The following is a 19,478-nucleotide window of genomic DNA, read 5'->3' on the forward strand; positions in this document are numbered from 1 at the left end:
CAGCCAGCTGACTATTTGTACATACCACCCTGTACAGGAGTAAGTTCAGCATAGTCTTGCAAACACAGTGTTTAAAAAATTACCCTTGTGGTTTCATGCTTCTCCTGTTTCTGAAGAACATGTGCACAGCTAACAGGCCATAGAATGAGGCCAACACATGCAGGTTTTCAGGTACTTTTCTTGTGTCTACTGTACACCCAGTGGTTAAGAGAACAGATGCTTATAGCAGTGGTTAACAAATAGTGGAAGAGTTCTGGAAGTCCTCCAACACTCTTACAAAACTGAATGATCCATGACTGGCTTTTCCAAATTATTATTCTTTTTTTGAAATGTGTTTGTTTTCACCCAGGGTCATTTGACCCTCAAGTTCATGGTGGAGCATGAGGTTACAAGTGAGCTAAATTTGGAAAGGAAGAAGTTTTTTTCAGCTATGCAACTAGTTTTCACTATTGCTACAGATAGTCAGTGGGGTTGCATGAACAGTATCCGGCAAAGGGGAAGGGGCATCCTGATATCTTGTGTATATTTTATATGGACCTCAAAGAATGAGCAGCAGATGGTTTCAATATGAGTATATTTTGCAGAACTGGCCTTTGTAATAACTATAATCGTTCCATAGCAAACTACTGGGCTTTTCCAGCTTCACAGGTCTGTAAATGTAGCTAAAGCCCATGTAAAATAAGAGATGAAAGGGCTTATTTTATTACTCCATTATTTACCACTTCTGAACTCGTTGCATTTGTGCCAAATCAGTGCCCTTAGCAAGTCGTCTATTTCATTTCTATCAAGAGGATCAAAGTTTTAAAAATGGCTCAAACTTATGATTACAATTATTACTTGGCAGTATGCTGGTGGTATTTTATTCATCTCTGCAACAATGAATAAGAAAGATATACACAATGAAAGTTTTTTTTAAAGTTAAGATTCAGAGAGGATATATAGGCCTATTTTCTCATATTGTTAAACTGTAGTCATACTAAATCCAATTAATCTGCATACTTCAATTAATCCATTATAGATTTAAGAAAATTATTCCAGTTCCTGAGCAGAGCATGGTTCAGATGTTGTGTTACCTCCTTGAATGCCTTCTGACAAAGGAAAATACCCCTCCTGAATGCCCCAGAGAACTCTATGAACTTTATTTTGTTTTTTCTACTGTCTGGGCCTTTGGTGGTGCTCTGTTCCAAGACCAGGTAAGAAGATATCTCTGCTGGCAGCAGTACTAATTAATTTAGCTCTATTTTTAACATAGCAAAAGTGACAAGAAGCTGTGGTCCCCCACCCGAAGAACTCCTGAGGAGACCTTTTCCCAATAAGAATCTGACAAGCTTCAGAAAAAAACTGATATCTTCAAGTAGGGGGAAAATAAGAAGCCGACATCTTCAAGAAGGGGGAAAAGGAGGATCTGGGCAACTACCGACCCATCAGCTTGACATCTCTATCTGGAAAAGTTTTTGAACAAATTATCAGTCAGTCAGTCCTGGAACATTTAGAAAAGATGGATGTGGTTACTAAGAGCCAGCATTGGTTTCTCAAGAACAAATCATGCCAGACTAACCTGATCTCCTTTTTTGAGAAAGTCATTACCTTGCTGGATCAGGGGAATGCTGTAGAAATCATTTATCTTGATTTAAGTAAGGCATTTGTTAAGGTTCCACAGAGTATTCTTGTTGGCAAGTTGGTAAAATGTGGTTTGGATCCTGTTACTGTTAGGTGGCTCTGTAACTGATTGAAAGATCACATCCATAGGCTGAATATGACAGTAAAAGGTGGCAACAATGCACTGCAAACAAAAGGAATGATGCCCTTCAGTGTCTGTGTGACGGTCGTCATGCTTCCCCTGTAACCCTCCGCCCCCCAATTATTCTTCCTTCTTGGCATTCTGGATCTGTTTCAGGTCTTTGAGCCACTACACACACACACACACACACACACACACACACATATGTGTGTGCCGGGGGGAGAATGGAAAGCTGGTGTCTGTTTCAGCTGCAGGGTGGGTGGGAAGACAGCAAGGGTGAGGAGGTGAGTGAAAGCCAAGGCTGGGGGAGGGGGCTTCAGAGCCGGGTCTACCAGACCCAGGTTTTTGCTGTGGAAGCTGACTGGGTGATTTCAGGCCAGTCACAGGCTTTCAGCCTTACCTATCTTACAAGGTCGTGCAGATCACAGTGGGGAGAGGAGAATGATGTAAGCTGCTTTAGCCTCCTCCCTCCCCACCAGTGTGAAGAAAGATTGTCCTTTTCCTATGTTAAACAAACAAACAAATAAATAAAGGAAAGCTGAAAGAGGGACAGATAAAGGGAAGGGGACACAGTTGCCAACCCCAGGTTAGGAAATTCCTGGAGATTTAATGGGTGGGGTTTGAAGAGGGATGGGACCTCAGACAGATACAATGCCATTTCCTCCCGGGGAACTACTGTTGCCAATCTCCAGGTGAGGACTGGTGATCATTCAGAATTCCAACTGCTCTCCAGATGACAGACGTCAGCTGCCCTGGAGGTGGGGGGGGGGGAGTGAATGTGCCTTTTCTTGGGTGGGTGGAAGACAGCAAAGGTGGGGGAGCACTCACCCAGAGCCTCTTTCTAGAGCCCATTGTATTTTTCTTCACAACAGGCCTTATTACTAGTGTTTAATAATCCATGGGCTTGATGAGTCTTCCTATCCTTTCTGTTACATTGTGGATGCGTACACCTGGTAGATGGCATGCCTCTCAAGACGAGAAGTCCATTTGGCACATTTTGGGCTCTACCCCTCTGAGTAGGGAATCCCCAATTACCAGCACATGCATCTTCCTATATTGGGGAGCAGAAACGTGAGTCTTCTCATCCACTGGGTCCTGAGAAACTTCAAACTTCGTGGAGGCTGGGGAAGTAGCCCTTGTTCTAGTGGGTTTAGAATCCGTATCCATGGGGAGAACCGGGATTGCTTAGCAGCAGAGGCTCAGAACATTTTCCTGCTCTTGCAGATCACATTTTTTTCCACACACCCTCTTCCTGTGTTGGGTTGTCCTCCATTCCCTGAGATACCTTTTCCTCTTTCTCCCATTCTTCTCTCAAGAGCACTTCATGTATTCTATCTAGGAAATCCTCACCTTCCCTTATACTTTGTAGCATGGAAGCGTGCCTCAAGTCCCCATATCTTCTCCTCCAATAGGGCTACCAACTTACACTTGCTGCAAGTGTAATTGCTGTTACCCTCAGATAAAAATAGAAACATCCCTCAGATACATAGCTTGATCTTGTCAGATTTTGAAACCTACGCATGGTCAGTACTTGAAAGGAGACCAGCAAGGAAGACTCTGCAGAGGAAAGCAATGGCAAACTACCCCTGCTTCTCACTTGCCTTGAAAGCCCCTTGGTGGGAACACTGTAAGCCAGCTTGTGACTTGATGGCACCTCATAGACAAATCATAGCTGTGGATGGTCCTTTTGGGCAAATTTCCCTGTCTTTACTGAGTCCAGCCCTTCACTATTTATTTTAGGGATTGTTTCATGTCATGTGTGAATTCAGGCATCCTGGCATTATGCTGGTTTGTTCCACAGCACTACCTGTGCCACAATGCAGACTACAGTTGGGTCTCTGTGGTAGAGGTGGGGAGAGGAGCAAATCCAATGAAACCAGCATTTGTTGAGGAAAATCAGGACTTGGAATGATTGTCTAAGTCCTGGTTCACAAACTAACAAGAATTAAAATAAACTATGGCTTCACATTATGTCTAAATATGTCAGAGGGAAAGAGAGGCAGCCTGATCCCATATCCTGCAAAGATGTACACATGAAACCCCTGTATTATGACCATCAGCTTTCCCATTCATTTCAGTGTTGGAAGAAACTGGCCACATGATGGAAATGTGCACAGAGCATTGTACTCAACACTATAATGGAAGGGTAGTCCTTTTTGCATGAGAGCTTCTTTTATACATAATCTCAGGGCTTGTTTATGTATCACATGTAGACACACCTTTCAAATTGTAAGAAACAGGAGCTTCTATTCAGCACATTTCATTTGGAATTGAGCACTGTATTGTATTATAGTTGACATTCACATCTTTCAAAAAGACAGAGGTCAGAAGGGAAATGTTCACTCTTATTTGGTAGCTGGTCTCCTGTTTGATTTATTTTTTCACAATAATTATTTAAGCAGACTCACAGTTTTAAGCATTGCTCATTTCAATCTCAGAATCGCTGGCTGGACACCTAATTAATTGTGTTAGTTACACCATATGATACACCATATGGTAATGGTTAAGTATGCAAACTCTCATCTGGGAGAACAGGGTTTGATCCTTCACTCCTCTACTTGCAGCTGCTGGAATGGCCTTGGGTTAGCCATAGCTCTGGCCAGAGTTGTCCTTGAAATGGCAGCTTTTGTGAGAGAGCTTTCAGCCTCACCTACCTCACAGGGTGTTTGTTGTAGGGGAGGAAGGTAAAGGAGATTGTGAGCCACTCTGAGACTCTGAGATTCAGAGTGGAGGGCAGGATACAAATCCAATGTCGTTGTCAGCATCCTCTTCTTCTTCTTCTCTATAAAAGAAGAGAAGAACTTATCTAAAATCTTCTCTGCATACTTTCTGGATTCCAAACAGCAAATTCGTTTTCTCAGAATTGGTTATTAGAGGTAGATTCTCACTGAGAGGGAGGAATCAGCTATCTCAAACATTTCTGTCATAGGTAGTATTGCAGCCATTGAGATTATGATTAGGATATGTTCAGTTGCCTCATCACTTGATATGTTTAGATTCTTTTACTGTATCAAACACTGTTCTGTACATACATCTGACAAATTTTTGTTGCTTCTGGAGAGAGCCATTTTTCTTTAGGGACATGGACTGAGGTCTTTTCTCTCATGATTTTCTAGGGGTTTCCAGGTCTCCTTGTGTATTTCTGCTCCATCAGGACCGAAAGTGTGTTCAAATCACTGTAAGCATCCATGTTTGCTTCAGGAATGGTCTGGCTTCTCGATAAGACAAGCTTTACTTCTGTGATGTTGCTTTTGACCCTGAACTCCATATTTCTTCCTTGGCTTCTCTGTAATTGTCAGAAGTAAGGATATTAAATGTTGTAGTCTGAATAAGAACAAACAATGATCTGGTGAAAAATGATATAAAATCTGTTTATCGCTCACCATGGAAATTACCCTTAGTTCTGACCTTTTGCTGTTGAAATGTCAGAATAAACAATATGAATGCCTTTCTACTAAGGCAGGCTGGTAGATGGGCAGCAAGGACTTCCCAAACCCTGCAAAGATGGTATTCTTTTTAAAAAACAGAGAATAGTGGTGGCAACATTATTCCAGTGTGAGAGCAGAGCCATCTTCTTCTGTCCTGTCTTCTTTCTTACTGTCTGGCTGCCCATTCTGGGAGCCTGTTGTTTTTTAAGTGTTCTCGTCCTCTAATGGGTGAGCAATAGGGAGGCAGACTATGCGAATCCTCAGTGTGATTTCAATGTTTTTTTATAAATTTAATATTAATTTCTCAGTATGTTAAAATTTACGATTACGGTTCTCAGTGAATCAAGCAGATTATAAACAAATTAATCTAAATATCATGTATACAGTTCAGTTAGATGTCAATGCAATTATATATTACATTTAAAAGATTCAGTGAGATAAAAAGGTAAAGCACCGAGTTGTTACCGACCCATGGGGCAATGTCACATCACGACATTTTCTTGGCAGACTTTTTACAGGGTGGTTTTCCATTGCTTTCCCCAGCCATCTACACTTTACCTCGGAAGGATGGAAAGCTGAGTCAACCTCAAGGCAGCTACCAAAACCCAGCTTCCACTGGGATTGAATTCAGGTCGTGAGCAGAGCTTGGACTGCAGTACTACAGTGCCACGGGGCTCCTAAACTGACTATAAATACAAACCAAATAATAGTTTGAGCAATATGTATAAACTCTAAGATTCATTAACTTCATTAACTCTCTGAATCATGCTAAAGATAGTACAGTTATTATTCTGAGAGAGGAAATAATCATTGTAGTATGTTTAGAATGATTTAGAGTTAATGAATCTTAGCGTTTATACTCAAGTACTTATTTAGTTTGTATTTAGAGTCTTTTTAATAGGATTAATACTAATCTTGAGGATGATAAAAAGCAGTTGGTGAGGCAAGAAAGGCATTACACTAGCAATTATTTCCTATGGAAGAACTTCAGACCATGTTAGTCATTCTTAATTTGTTATACTTTTGCACTAGTTGGAAAAGTATTGTGTTCACCAGAGATTCATGTCCTGATCGGCCACTTCTAAGAAAATGACCAATTGGAATGCAGGCATCAGGACCCTGGAGAGTAAGAAGAAGAAGAAGATATTGGATTTATATCCCGCCCTCCACTCTGAAGAGTCTCAGAGCGGCTCACAATCTCCTTTACCTTCCTCCCCCACAACAGACACCCTGTGAGGTGGGTGGGGCTGAGAGTGCTCTCACAGCAGCTGCCCTTTCAAGGACAACCTCTGCCAGAGTTATGGCTGACCCAAGGCCATTCCAGCAGGTGCAAGTGGAGGAGTGGGGAATCATGCTTCAAGCTCAGGTCTACTAACAGTGAACACAGCAAATAAATAACAGGCCTACTAACAGTGAACACAGCAAATACATAGCAAATACATAACACCCCTCCCCCTAAGGCAAAGCTGCCTAAGGGCAGACATTGTCCTTTAAGAAGCGAGGGCAGACTCTCACCCACTGGGAGCATCTGAGTTCTGCAGTTGGCACCCATTGGGAGGGACAGAGTCCAGAGCATTCTTTGCAGCTGACTGACAGCTTTGCCTCACATTGTCCTCAGAGGGGGCAGGTGTGTTGCAGATGGCCCTCACCTTAACTGCTGTTGGATGGATGCCAGCTGCATCTATCAGGAATCCCAAGGACTTGACTTTCAGAACACCAAAATGACACTTCTGCTGTATTTTCAGGCTGGCCATTTGTAGTCTCCAAAGGACTTCTCAGAGGCGGTTGGTTAATTCAGTTGTAGAGCCTCCCAAGATCAAGACATCAAAATAGGGAATAACCCCTGAAATTTCCTTCAGAAGTCCTTCCATAAGTCATTGAAAAATGTCTGGAGCCATGCTCACCCTGAGCTGTAGACACTTAACCTTGAAGGCACCATAATGGGTGATGATGGTATGGGCTTCTGCAGTAGCTTCATCTATGGGCAGCTGTTGGTATGCTTGTGCCAGGTCTATCTTGGTGAAGATCTTCCCTCCAGCCAAGGACATGAGTAGATGGCTCACTACTGGAACAGGATAGGTGTTTTCCTGAAGTGCCTTGTTGATGGTGCATTTATAATCTGCGTAGATGTGGACAGCCCCATTCGGCTTGATTGGAGTGATGACTGGAATTTCCCAACAAGCGTGGGACACCAGTTCTAAGACTCCTTGACCAATTAGTCGATCAAGTTTGGCCTTGATCTTGGGCTCAGCACAAACAGTACCCAATGAGCCTTGAGCTGCACCGGGATCACTGTCGGTTCAAGGTCGAAATACTGGAGTCCCTATATAGTGTCCCAAGGACTCATTGAAGATACTTGCAAATTAAAAACAGATGGTGTCAAAGAATAACTGACTGATTTGTTGGACATCCATGACTTGAATGCCCAGTGCCTCAAACCAGTTGAGCCCCAGCATGCTAGCATGGCAACCCTCAACAACAACAAGGTTCAAAGGGCTGCTACAGTCTTTGTAGCAGACATTGAAGGAACCGATGCCAAGTACCAGAGCACGCTGACCCTGGAAGTCTGTAAGGTGGATTCCAAACAGCTAAAGGTAGTGATCAGGCTGCTGTGGGCAGACTCAGCAGTAAGTGTCCATGGAGATAATGGAGAGTGCTGAGCCAGAGTCTACCTCTATCTCACAAGGCACACCCTCAATGAGAACCATCACTTTGATTTTCTTTCATGGTCACAGTTGAATCTCCTGGATGGTGGTTCCCCAGGTACAGTCGGACAGGTGGGAGTACTGCAAGACAGTGTGGTACTCCTCTGATTTGATGTACCCCTTCTGGACCTGTTGTAAGTGAAGAGATGTTGGTTGTGTGCAGTCCTTTGCTTTTGCACCCCAACAGGCACATACAATGTGCCTAGTTTTACTGCAGTCCTGACACTGGGTACCTCGGAAACAGCAGGTCTTTTGGAGATGGGAGCCCCCACAGCTGGTGCAGGGCATCCCAGTGAATGGTGGTGAGTCTTTTTTCTTTGGCCAGACCACCCTTGTGTGATGCACCTCATCGTCCTCATCTGATTCTTTGCTCAGGCTTTCATGGTGGACAGCCTCTGTTTCGGGAGCTGGTGCAGGGCTTCATGTTTGCTGAACCTCGCAAGTTGATTGGTTGGCTGCTTTAGCAGCAATAGCCTCTTCATAGGCCATTTTAAAATTTAAGTCTCTTTGGGTGAACAGTTGCTGCTGGAGCTTCTCATCATGGAGGCAACAGATTAGACAGTCACAGAGGGCCTTCTAGAGGTTTGAGAACTCACATAACTGTGCTGCCATTCTCAGAGCCATCACAAAGGCAGCAATTGACTTGCCTGGTTACATTTGTAGAATGCATGGCGGCAGGCAATTTTGGAAGGCCTCAGTGCGAAGTGTTTGTGAAGCTTTGCCTTGATGGAGTCAAAAGGCTCTTAGTCTAGTTCTGAGGGTGCAACAAGGGCTCTCACTATGTTGAATGTAGAGTGCCTGCAGACACTCAGGAATGTGGCCTTGGCTCTAGCGTGTTGGTGATCTCATTCACTGTTAGGTAGAACTGGAACCTGTAGATATAGTCTTGGCTGGAGGCATTGAACAGTTCAAATTGACCCTTGGTGGCCATGGTGATACTCGCTGTAATGTACTGAGAACTGAGACGGTTTGAAGGCAACATGGTTTATTCAGCAGCACATCACAAGAGAGGGAGCACGCGGGCCGGGTCCCGCTTATATATATTGCCCAGAACTGCCCCCTTGACTGACCAGACCAATCCTGGCCAGTCAAACTTCCCGCTGTAGATCTTGATGGGCGGGGCGTCTGGCAAGCCACATCCAGGGACCCGTAGGTCACCTTTAGCAGCGATCGCCATGCGGTACAACACCTTATGTTCAATACATAACACTCCTCCCCCCTTAGCCCAGGACACATAATCCCGCAAGTAAACTGGGGCTGTGCGCTCCCGGGTTGACCTCCTCGGGGTCGCAAGTGGAGTCGGAGAGGTTTCCGATGCTGCCGGGGCCGCGTCAGCTGTGGCGGATGGGGCGGCGGCTTCCCCGTGTAGGAGAACCCCCTGCCTAAGGTTGCCGGAGCCTTGCTGCTCGTCTGGTGTCCCTACTCTTGGGGGGGGGGTCATCCCCGCTATGGAGTGGCTCAACCGCCCGCTCAGCCAGTGGGGCCAGGCTGGCTCTCTGCGTGGGCGCAGCTGTGGGTTCCTCCTCACTCCGTATTGCAGCTGGCTCTTCCGGCAAGGTGCGGCGGTGCATTTGGTCAATGTGCCTCCACAGTATACTGCCTCCCTCCGTCGATATGTCATAGTGGCGGGACCCTATTACTAGTAGCACTCGACCCGCTACCCACTCGGGGCCACAGGCACAGTTCCTCGTGTACACCGGATCCCCTGGGAAGAATCCCCTGGCCGCTTCTCTGATCTCGGGGGAACGGCGGATGTCTGTGGCCCGGTTGGGGTGCAGCCGATCTAATCATGTGATTAACTTCCGTCCCATTAACAGCTCGGCTGGACTGACCCCAGTGACTGGGTTGGGGGTTATCCTATTATCGAATAGGAAGGCGGCTAGGCGGTGGTCCCAATCCCCCTGCAGGATACGGCCCAGGGCTTCTTTAGTGGTGCACACCATCCGCTCTGCTTGGCCATTGGTGGACGGATGGAATGGGGTGGACAGTATGTGGTGTATTAAGTATCTCTGCAAGAACTCCCGGAATTCCCAGGAGGTGAAGGCCATCCCATTATCCAAGACGATGGTGTCCGGAATCCCGTGCGTGCTCAGGGCCCTGTGCAGCACCCGGATCGCTGCTGCCGTTGAGGTAGAAGCTACCGGAATCACTTCCAACCATTTGGTGTACGCATCCACCAGGATGAAGAATATTTGGCCCTGAAAGGGGCCCGCGAAGTTGATGTGTAGCCTAGACCATGGCTTCCTGTGTGCTTCCCAGCGTTGAGCGGTGGTGCTGGGCGGTTCGGTTCGGGACTCCTGGCATGCTTTGCACCTCCGGACCCACCCCTCTATTTCTTCGTCCATTCCCGGCCACCACACATAGCTGCGTGCTAAGGCTTTCATCCATACAATCCCCGGATGTGTTTCAAGAAGGGCCTCCAGCACTTGTCTCCGTGGAAGGGGGGGGAAACCACCACCCTGCTCCCCCATAACAGATAGCTCTTGTGGGTGGATAGTTCTTCTTTCCGTGTTGTGTATGCCCTGAACTCTTCGCCCTGTTTTCCCTCTGGCCATCCCCTTACCACCCAGTCAAGAACCCGCACGAGTATTTTGTCGCACCCTGTGGCTTTCGCTACCTCTGCTGCGTGGAGGGATCTCTCTGGTAGCGTTTTGATGAGCATCACATGGTGGGCTGGGGCCAGGTCGGGGTCTATGGAGGGCAGCGGCAGGTGACTGAGAGCGTCTGCGTGTCCCATCGCCTTGCCCGGCCAGTGGACCAGGGCATAGGTGTAGGAATTGAACTGATTCTACCGCAAAATGCGCTGCGATAGAATCTGTGGCGTTTGGCGGTCCGGGGTGAGGAGGCCCAGGAGTGGTTTGTGGTCCGTGGCTATGGTAAAACGTCTCCCGTACAGGTAGTCGTTAAACTTTTGCACCCCTGCCACGATCGCTAAGGCCTCTTTATCTATCTGGGCATAGTTTTGCTCCACTGGCGTCAGGGTCCTCGAGTAGTAGGCTACCTGGACCTCCCTCCCGTCTGGGAGTTGGTGACCCAGGACCGCGCCCACCTTGTACAGTGATGCGTCGTATGCTAAGATCACCGGAAGGCTCTCATTGAAATGGTGGAGCACATTGTTTGATATGAGCAGCTTTTTGACCGCCTGGAAAGCGGCTTCCTGCTTCTTTCCCCAGACCCATGTGGCATTTTTGTCTAGGAGTTTGTGGAGGGGTTCAGCTATGGCGGCTTTGTGGGGAAGGAATGCATGGTAAAAGTTTAATAACCCCAAGAAACTTTGTAGCTCCGCCTTGCTCTTGGGGGTGGGGGCTTCCACTATGGCCTTAGTTTTGTCCTGTGTCGGGTGGATCCCTGCTGCGTCTACTACAAACCCCAAGAACTCTACCCTTGGTACCCCGAGGGAACACTTTTCAGGCTTAACCTTCAGACCGGCCTCTTGGAAACGACGGAGTACTTCTCGCAGCCGGTTGCTAAACTCCTCTGCATTCGGGGTGGCGATCAATACGTCGCTGAAAAACAGCTGCACCCCAGGGATCCCTTTGAGGAGAGAATCCATCAGGCTCTGAAACACTCCCGGGGCCACGCTCACCCCAAACTGCAACCGTCGCACCTTAAATGCCCCCCTGTGGGTTACTATGGTCTCTGCTTCTGCCGTCGCGGTGTCCACGGGCAGCTGCTGGTACACCTGGGCTAAGTCCAGTTTCCCGAAGATTTTAGACCCCGCTAATGCTGCCAGAACGTGGCAGAATACTGGAATGGGGTAGGGGTTATCTTGTAGTGCCTTGTTAACGGTGCACCCCGGGGATCCCTTTGAGGAGAGAATCCATCAGGCTCTGAAACACTCCTGGAGCCACGCTCACCCCAAACTGCAACCATCGCACCTTAAATGCCCCCCTGTGGGTTACTATGGTCTCTGCTTCTGCCGTCGCGGTGTCCACGGGCAGCTGCTGGTACGCCTGGGCCAAGTCCAGTTTCCTGAAGATTTTAGACCCCGCTAATGCCACCAGAACATGGCTGATTACTGGAATGGGGTGGGGTTATCTTGTAGTGCCTTGTTAATGGTGCACTTATAATCGGCGCATATGTGCACCTCCCCGTTCGGCTTCACCAGGGTAACTATTGGGGTGTCCCATGAGGCATAGGCCACTGGTTCTAGCACTCCCTGGGCTGTGAGGCGGTCTAGCTCTGCTTCAATTTTAGGCTTCAGAGCGAACAGAACCCGCCTGGCCTTCAGCCTTATGGGTCGCACGTGGGGATTGAGGGGTAAGGATATGGGAGGGCCCTTGTAGCACCCCAGGGTCCCATTGAACACCTCAGGGAATTCTCTGCACACGTTTTCAAACCCCCGGGTCCCCAGCCGCTGGCATACTGGGTGGTGGCTGGTCTCTTGGACGCTCGGGGTCTCTGGGTCGCTTGTGGGCCCACCCCTGTTTGGCGGCGTAGCTGGTGTGCCTCATCTTCGTCTGGTTGGCTGAGGGCCATCTCTTCCTGATGGATGGCTTTGGCCCTCGTGTTGGGGAAGGTCCTCGTGGTCCGCTTGAACGAAACGGCCTTGTTGAAGGCGTTCTGGAGGGTGAGCTCTTCCCTTGTGAAGAGCTTTTGTTGCAATCTTTCATCCCTCAGGCCCCAGGCAAAGCGGTCCCACAGGGCCTCCTCTAGCTTATCAAAGCTACAGTTGCCCGCAATTTGGTGGAGAGCAGTCAGGTAGTCCGCTGCCATCTCTCCGGCCTCTTGGTCCCTCTTGTGGAAGAGGAACCGGCACGCGATGAGTGAGGGTTGGGGCAAGAAGTGCCCGGTGAGGAGTCTGACAATCTCCTCATACGACTTCTCCGTGATCCTTGCGGGGGCCGAGAGACCCTTGGCGATCTCGAACATGGCCACTCCACAGATGCTCAGGAGGACGTCTCTTTTTAGGCTATCCTCCGTTATTCTATTCGCTCAAAGGTAGCACGCGACCCGCTCCGTGTAGGTCTCCCACCTCTCCGGAGTAGTGGGGTTGAACTCTTCGAGACGGCCCGTGGTCCCGCTCTGGTTAGCCATGGTGGCTGCAGCGGCGGGCGTGTCGGTCTACAGCCGATTTGCCTTCGATGTCTGACCGGATCCGCAAAGCCCCTCTGGAGTGGGCTGGCTAGGATCCCATCCTCATCGCCACTGTAAAGTACTGAGAACCGAGACGGTTTGAAGGCAACATGGTTTATTCAGCAGCACATCACAAGAGAGGGAGCATGCAGGCCGGGTCCCGCTTATATACATTGCCCGGAACTGCCCCCTTGACTGACCAGACTAATCCTGGCCAGTCAAACTTCCCGCCATAGATCTTGATGGGCGGGGCGTCTGGCGAGCTGCATCCGGGGACCCGTAGGTCACCTTTAGCAGCAATCACCATGCGGTACAACAGCTTATGTTCAATACATAACACTCCCACTGGAGCAATGGTGACTGGATGTTCGAGATAGCAATTTCTCACTGGCAGTGTTTCAACCTTGGGGCTGCCTACACAAGCAAATCCCACCTTTGTCACCAGTATTGTAAAGTGAGTTCAGTCAGTTCTTAAGTAAGCAGCAACAGTTTATTCAAGAAGAACCAGTCACAAACAGCACAGACCACTTCACTCAATATATACACTGTGACTGAGTTAAACACGCCCCCTTTCATCGGCAGCTATCCCTCCTATAGATTTCTCTAGGATTCTTCATTTGCATTTCCCGGAATAAATGCCTCATGTCCCAATTGACTGGTTCTAAGAGAACAACCAATCAGAATGCAGGCATCAGAATCCTGGAGAGTAATGGATGCATGCTTCAAGCTCAAGCCTACTAACAGTGAATTGAGAGGACCCAACACCTTTGATTAAACTCAAAAATACATAACACTGGGTTCAGCATGTTTCATTCATTGACCTACATATGAATTGAGCCACCAGGTGTAAGTGGATTCTTGTGGCAGCATTTCTGGGGAGTTGGGGGTAGGAAGTAATAGGAGAAAGACTGTTACCTACACTGTCTGAGGGCTGTTCCACACTTGAAAATTGATGCTTTGATGACTGCTGCCAGAAAATACCAGAAATCTCCCTTGTACAATGAAAACAATTTATATCTGGTGTTTTCTGATTATATCGTTATTCCTTCCGTCCCTGGTTTTTCATTGTTGATGACTGCTGCATCAGGTGACTACTGCATGCATGAATGGGATGTCATAGATGGGTCATTAAAGGATGATATTTAAAAAGTCACTCCAGACACCATTCTTTCCAGTGCAGACAATTCACCAAGAGCTGATTAATCAAGTACTGACAGGAATCATATACATGCATGTGTGAATCAAAGATGGATCCATTGAACCTAATTTATTTTTTCTTGAATTATTTCTATCCCAAAATTCTTTTCCCTCCAAAGAGTACTCAGGGTAGCTTACAAATTGAGAGGACCTAACACCTTTGATTAAACTCAAAAACATCAATAAAGCAATGCATGCAATAAATATCCACTGTCAAGCAAACAGAGAGAGAGAGGGAAGGAGAGAGTTAAACTAAACAGATCCAGTCTTATTACCCAAGACTACAAATAGATTTAACTTCCTCCTGGTTGCCACTGGGTACGGATTAGGAATTGGCATGAGCCAAACCACAAATCATGATTTGAGCTAAAAATAGCCAATCCATGGTTTGTTCAGAACTTTCATCTGATCCCACCACACCAGAGCATGAACACAAACCAACCTTTTTTTCTTGATATTTCAAGGTTTTTATTAAGTTTAAGCAGAAGGTTGGGGGGGGGGGCGGGGAGAGGGAACAATACCAAAGAAAAATAAAATATATACGCTACAGTTGTTTCTACTACAGAAAAAGCTATAAGATTCATTATACCTGCAAGCTACCATATCGTAACTAAATATTACCATTAAATTCCACAAACATTTTGTGACCTTTTGTGATTTCTTACAGTTCTGTTAATCAAATTATAGATCATATCCATTTGTCCTTAATACCTATAAAAAGAAAGAAGGAAATGAAAAGAGGAAGGAAAAATAACAAACAGAATAATTAAAAACAAGAAAAAAAAGGAAAGTGTAAAGGAGGAAGTGAGGAAAGTTTTTAGTCTGTCATACAAGCTCATGACTACCAAAAAATAAGATAACTTCACAATGCAACCATTTGACTATCTATATTAATGGGAATTCCAAGCAAAACATGAAAAGCAGATCTCCAATGTTATACAGCATATCTATTCTCTAAAATACCATAAATTGACAACAGTAAAGCATACACTAACAAAAGTTATTCAAAATTAATTAAACATTCTTGGAGACAACATATGCCCCAGTGCCATAATACTTACAGAGAGAGGAGAGAAAACAAGAAGTCTTAATCTACCATATAGGCTTGTTTACTACCCAAGAAAGAGAGTGCTTAATTATGACATAACCTCCACTAAATTGCTTTAACCAAATTGAAACAAAAAAAATCACTAAAATAATTCTTTACATGACTAAAATTTCATCTAACTTATTATAAGCCAATAGAAATAAGACATATCTCTTGAATACCATTAAAAAATTGTATAATTTCAGCCTCATTACATTTAACCAGAAACTTCTGCACCCAAACTGTTATCAACTCCTTTAAGAAACCAATTCCGTTTTATAGAGAATATGGTAGCCATAAAGTCTTTTGGATAATCCATTTTTACTTGCTGTGTCATCTTTCCACAAAATAATTCAGTTCAATAGTGAAAGCTGAATAATACCTCAAAGTCCCAAATTAACAAATCCTTCCAAGTCTCCACTTAAAAGATATTTTTCTCTTACATTCCAGTTTGAATCAATTCAGTCCCAATAAGTCCTCAAATGCACTTCTCCCTTTTAACATCACAGTCAGCCTTTGTTCAAGTTGTTGTTTAGTTTTAAACCAAGTCAGCCCAAATTTGTTTGCTGTTTTCCTTTGGAAGCCTCTCTTATGGGGGGGTGGTTCTCCTCCTCCCCCTCTTTCAGAACAGTCCAAGTTGGTTTTGTAATAAGGATTTCAGTAGTCGGTAAAGTTGTAGATCAGACCTACTTGCAAGGTGCTGTTTCGATAGTTGTAGTAAAAAAGAAGATGCTTTGAAAGATCGTTAGCATGAAAAAGAGAAGAAGCCAGCGATCATCTCTGCTACCATTCAGAAATGGTGATCAAAGCAGCGGGGCATCGCAGTGACAGCTGCTCAGGAAGTCGGTCGCCACCAAACTCCAGAGCCTTGTCAATTTGCTTGCCTCCCAAGACCCTCGCTGGGACTTGAAGTCGAGTCTCCCTGCCAGAAGACCCCCCAAACTGTCAGGTTTATGAGCAGCCGCTGGGAGCAAGTCCAGGGCTACTGCTAATGCTGAGATGTCAAGACCAGAAGTCCCGACCTTTTTTTCTTGGCATGTTGTTTCGTTCATGTTTACTTCATATTTCCAAACAGCTTGGCACTGGCATGATTACCCAGCCCCTTTGCTTCTGGTCCGCTTCTAGTGAAACTGACTAGAATTGTCAGCTCTGCTCTCCCTGAGCTCCTGCACTTCTGGTCAGTTTCACTGGAAACTGAACAGAAACGCAGGGGTTAGGGAGAGCAGAGCTGACACTGTTTCCAAGCTTTCTGGGAGTGAAATTGATCAGAAACTGCAGGTCAGTCCTGCAGCTTCTGGTCAGTCCCCACCCCCACCCCGGAAGCTTGGAAACTGACAGAGTTGATAACTCAGAAAATGTAAATCAAATGTGCCCTCCTAAGCCCTGTGACATCAATAAACGTCAAATGGTGTAGCTCTGCTTAGGATGGCACAGCAATTGAAGGATGGTCTTATAACCAAGGATAATATAAACAAATAACTGGAGAGAATTAGGAAAGCTAAAGCTCAGTATGAGTTTAGGCTAGTGAGAAGCTAAAAACAACAACAAAAAGGTTCTTTTCTTATTTCCAAAGTAAGAAAATGAGCAAGGATATGGTATGCCCCCTGCAGGGACAGGAAAGTCAAATTGTTACAGGTGATGAAGAAATGGCAGGACTGCTTAATTCCTACTTTTCCTCAATCTTCTCTTGTGCAGAAAATGGTACTCAATATGGCAAAACAGAACACATGTTGAGGGAACGGAGTTGCAGCCTAGGATTAGCATAGAGAGTAGTACATAAACACCTAGTTTCTTTAAATGAAACTAAGTCCTCAGGCCAGGTGAACTGCACCCAAGGGTACTAAAAGAACTTGTGGACATAATTTCTGAGCCTCTGGCCATTATTTTTGAGAATTCTTGGAGAAAAGGTGAGGTGCCAGAAGACTGGAGACAGGTAAATGTCCCCATCTTCAAGAAGGAGAAAATGGAGGACCCAGGTAATTACAACCCATCAGCTTAACAGCTATACCTGGAAAAGTTTTGAAACAAATAATTAAACAGTCAGTTCTCGAGCATTCAGAAAAAAATCTGTGTTTATTAAGAGCCAGTATGGGTTTCTCAAGAACAAATCATATCAGACTATCCTGATCTCCTTTTTTTGAGAAAGTTACTACCTTGCTGGATCAGTGGAATGCTGTCAACATAGTTTATTTTGATTTCAGTAAGGCTTTTCATAAGGTTCCACATAGTATTCTTGTTGACAAATTGGTAAAATGTGGTTTGGATCCTGTTACTGTTAGGTGGAGGTGTAACTGGTTGTCAGATATCATCCAAAGTTATGGTTCCACATCCTCTTGGAGTGGAATGCCTCAAAGATCTGTCCTGGGACCTGTTTTGTTCAACATCTTATTTAAAAAGAACATAAAAGCATAAGAGAAGACATGTAGAATGAGGAAAATGGCCCATCCAGTCCAACTCTCTGTCAAAGAGTGGCAAAAAACCCAGCAACCCAGGTGCCATCAGAAAGTCCACCAGAGGGGCCAGGACCAATACTCCCTGTAAGCTGTAGAGTCTTATGAGGAAAAATTCTACTTAATGAGCTACTGGTATTAAAAGTTGTGAGCTACTGGGGCCATTGTACCTGAACTAAGACAAAATGTGTGAGCTGGAGGCTTAAAAATTGTCAGCTAGCTCACACTAACTCAGCTTAGAGGAAACACTGGCCAGGATACTAGAAGCCCTGCCACTGTTGCCCCCCTCAAGCACCAAGAATACAGAGCATCATTTGCCTCAAACAGAGAATTCCATCTATACCTTGTGGCTAATAGCCACTGATGGACTTCTGCTCCATATGTTTATCCAATCCCCTCTTGAAGCTGTCTATGCATGTAGCTGCCATCGCCTCCCATAGCAATGAATTCCATGTGTTAATCACTCTTTGGGTGAAAAAATACTTCCTTTTATCTGTTCTAAACTGACTGCTCAGCAATTTAATTGATTATCCATGAGTTCTTGTATTGTGAGAAAGGGAAATAAGTACTTCTTTCTTTGTCTTCTCTGTCCCATGCATAATCTTGTAAACCTCTATCATGTCACCCCTCAGTTGTCATTTCTCCAAGCTAAAGAGCTCCAAGTGCTTTAACCTTTTTTCATAGGGAAAGTGTTCCAACCCCTTAATTTTTCTAGTTGCCCGTTTCTGCACTTTTCACAATGCTATATCCTTTTTGAGGTGTGTTGACCAGAATTGTACACAGTACTCCAAATGGGGCCACACCATCAATTTATACATGGGCATTATGATACTGGCTGATTTGTTTTCAAGTCCCTTCCTAATAATCCCCAGCATAGTGTTGGTCTTTTTTATTGCAGTTGCACACTGTCTCAACATTTTCAGTGAGTTATCTACCGTGACTCCAGGATCTCTCTCTTGGTCAGTTTCTTTCACTTTCTTTCAATGTGTATTTATAGTTTGGATTTTTGGCCCCAATGCACATTACTTTGCACTTGGCCATGTTGAACCTCATTTTCCACATTGATGCCCACTTGCCTATCCTTGACAAATCCCTTTGAAGTGCCTCACAATCCTTTCTGGTTCTCACTAGGGATGTGCAAAAAAAAAAAAATTCGGTATTACACGGATTCAGAAGTATATGGGGGGGGGGGTATTCAGAATCCCCGTATACTCCTGAATACCGCATTCGGAATTGCCGCATATACGGTAGATGCGCAGCTATTTCCGAATATACGGCTCTATTATACCCTATGGGCCATTGAAATCAATGGCAAATAGGGTATATTTGAAGCCACCGGAGGGGAGGGGGTTTGAGGGAGAGCCCCCAAATTTGCAGGGGACCTGCAGGGGACTCTCCCCTCCACCCCCCCCAAAAAACCCCCCTTCACCCTAACCCCAAGAAATCCAAGCCACCCAAATTAGGAGAAGTAAAAGGACACTGCACTTTTAAAAGTCCTCTCACTAAATTAAGATATGGGCAACTTAGCAACCCCCCACCCCAGGCCCCCACCCCCAGCAGAACCTAACCCCAACCCAAAATACGCTACCCACCCAGTACTCACCCACCCAAATCTGGACAAGTAAAGGGACTCTAGTCCTTTTACCAACAAAAACTAAAACAAGAACCCCAAAACTGTCTTACCTTGTCTTCTCTACTCCAGGGAAGTCTGGTAAGGCTGAGTGAGCGAGCAGCAGGCAGCAGCTGAAGCCAAGGGCCAGCCAGCAGCAGCACAATCTCTCACACCAACCCACA

General features: G+C 45.8%; 1 protein-coding gene across 1 annotated transcript in view; it reads left to right on the forward strand.

Annotated features, from left to right (window-relative positions):
* The window catches only part of DNAH9 (dynein axonemal heavy chain 9), a 636,923-nt gene that overhangs the window by 223,320 nt on the left and 394,125 nt on the right, over nucleotides 1-19,478 (forward strand). Inside the window, exon 37 of the mRNA XM_060238867.1 lies at nucleotides 1,019-1,193. Coding sequence (XP_060094850.1) covers nucleotides 1,019-1,193 — 175 coding nt within the window. The remainder of the gene's footprint in view (nucleotides 1-1,018; nucleotides 1,194-19,478) is intronic.

Source organism: Heteronotia binoei, chromosome 5, assembly GCF_032191835.1.
Source record: "Heteronotia binoei isolate CCM8104 ecotype False Entrance Well chromosome 5, APGP_CSIRO_Hbin_v1, whole genome shotgun sequence".
Taxonomy (NCBI): Eukaryota; Metazoa; Chordata; class Lepidosauria; order Squamata; family Gekkonidae; genus Heteronotia; species Heteronotia binoei.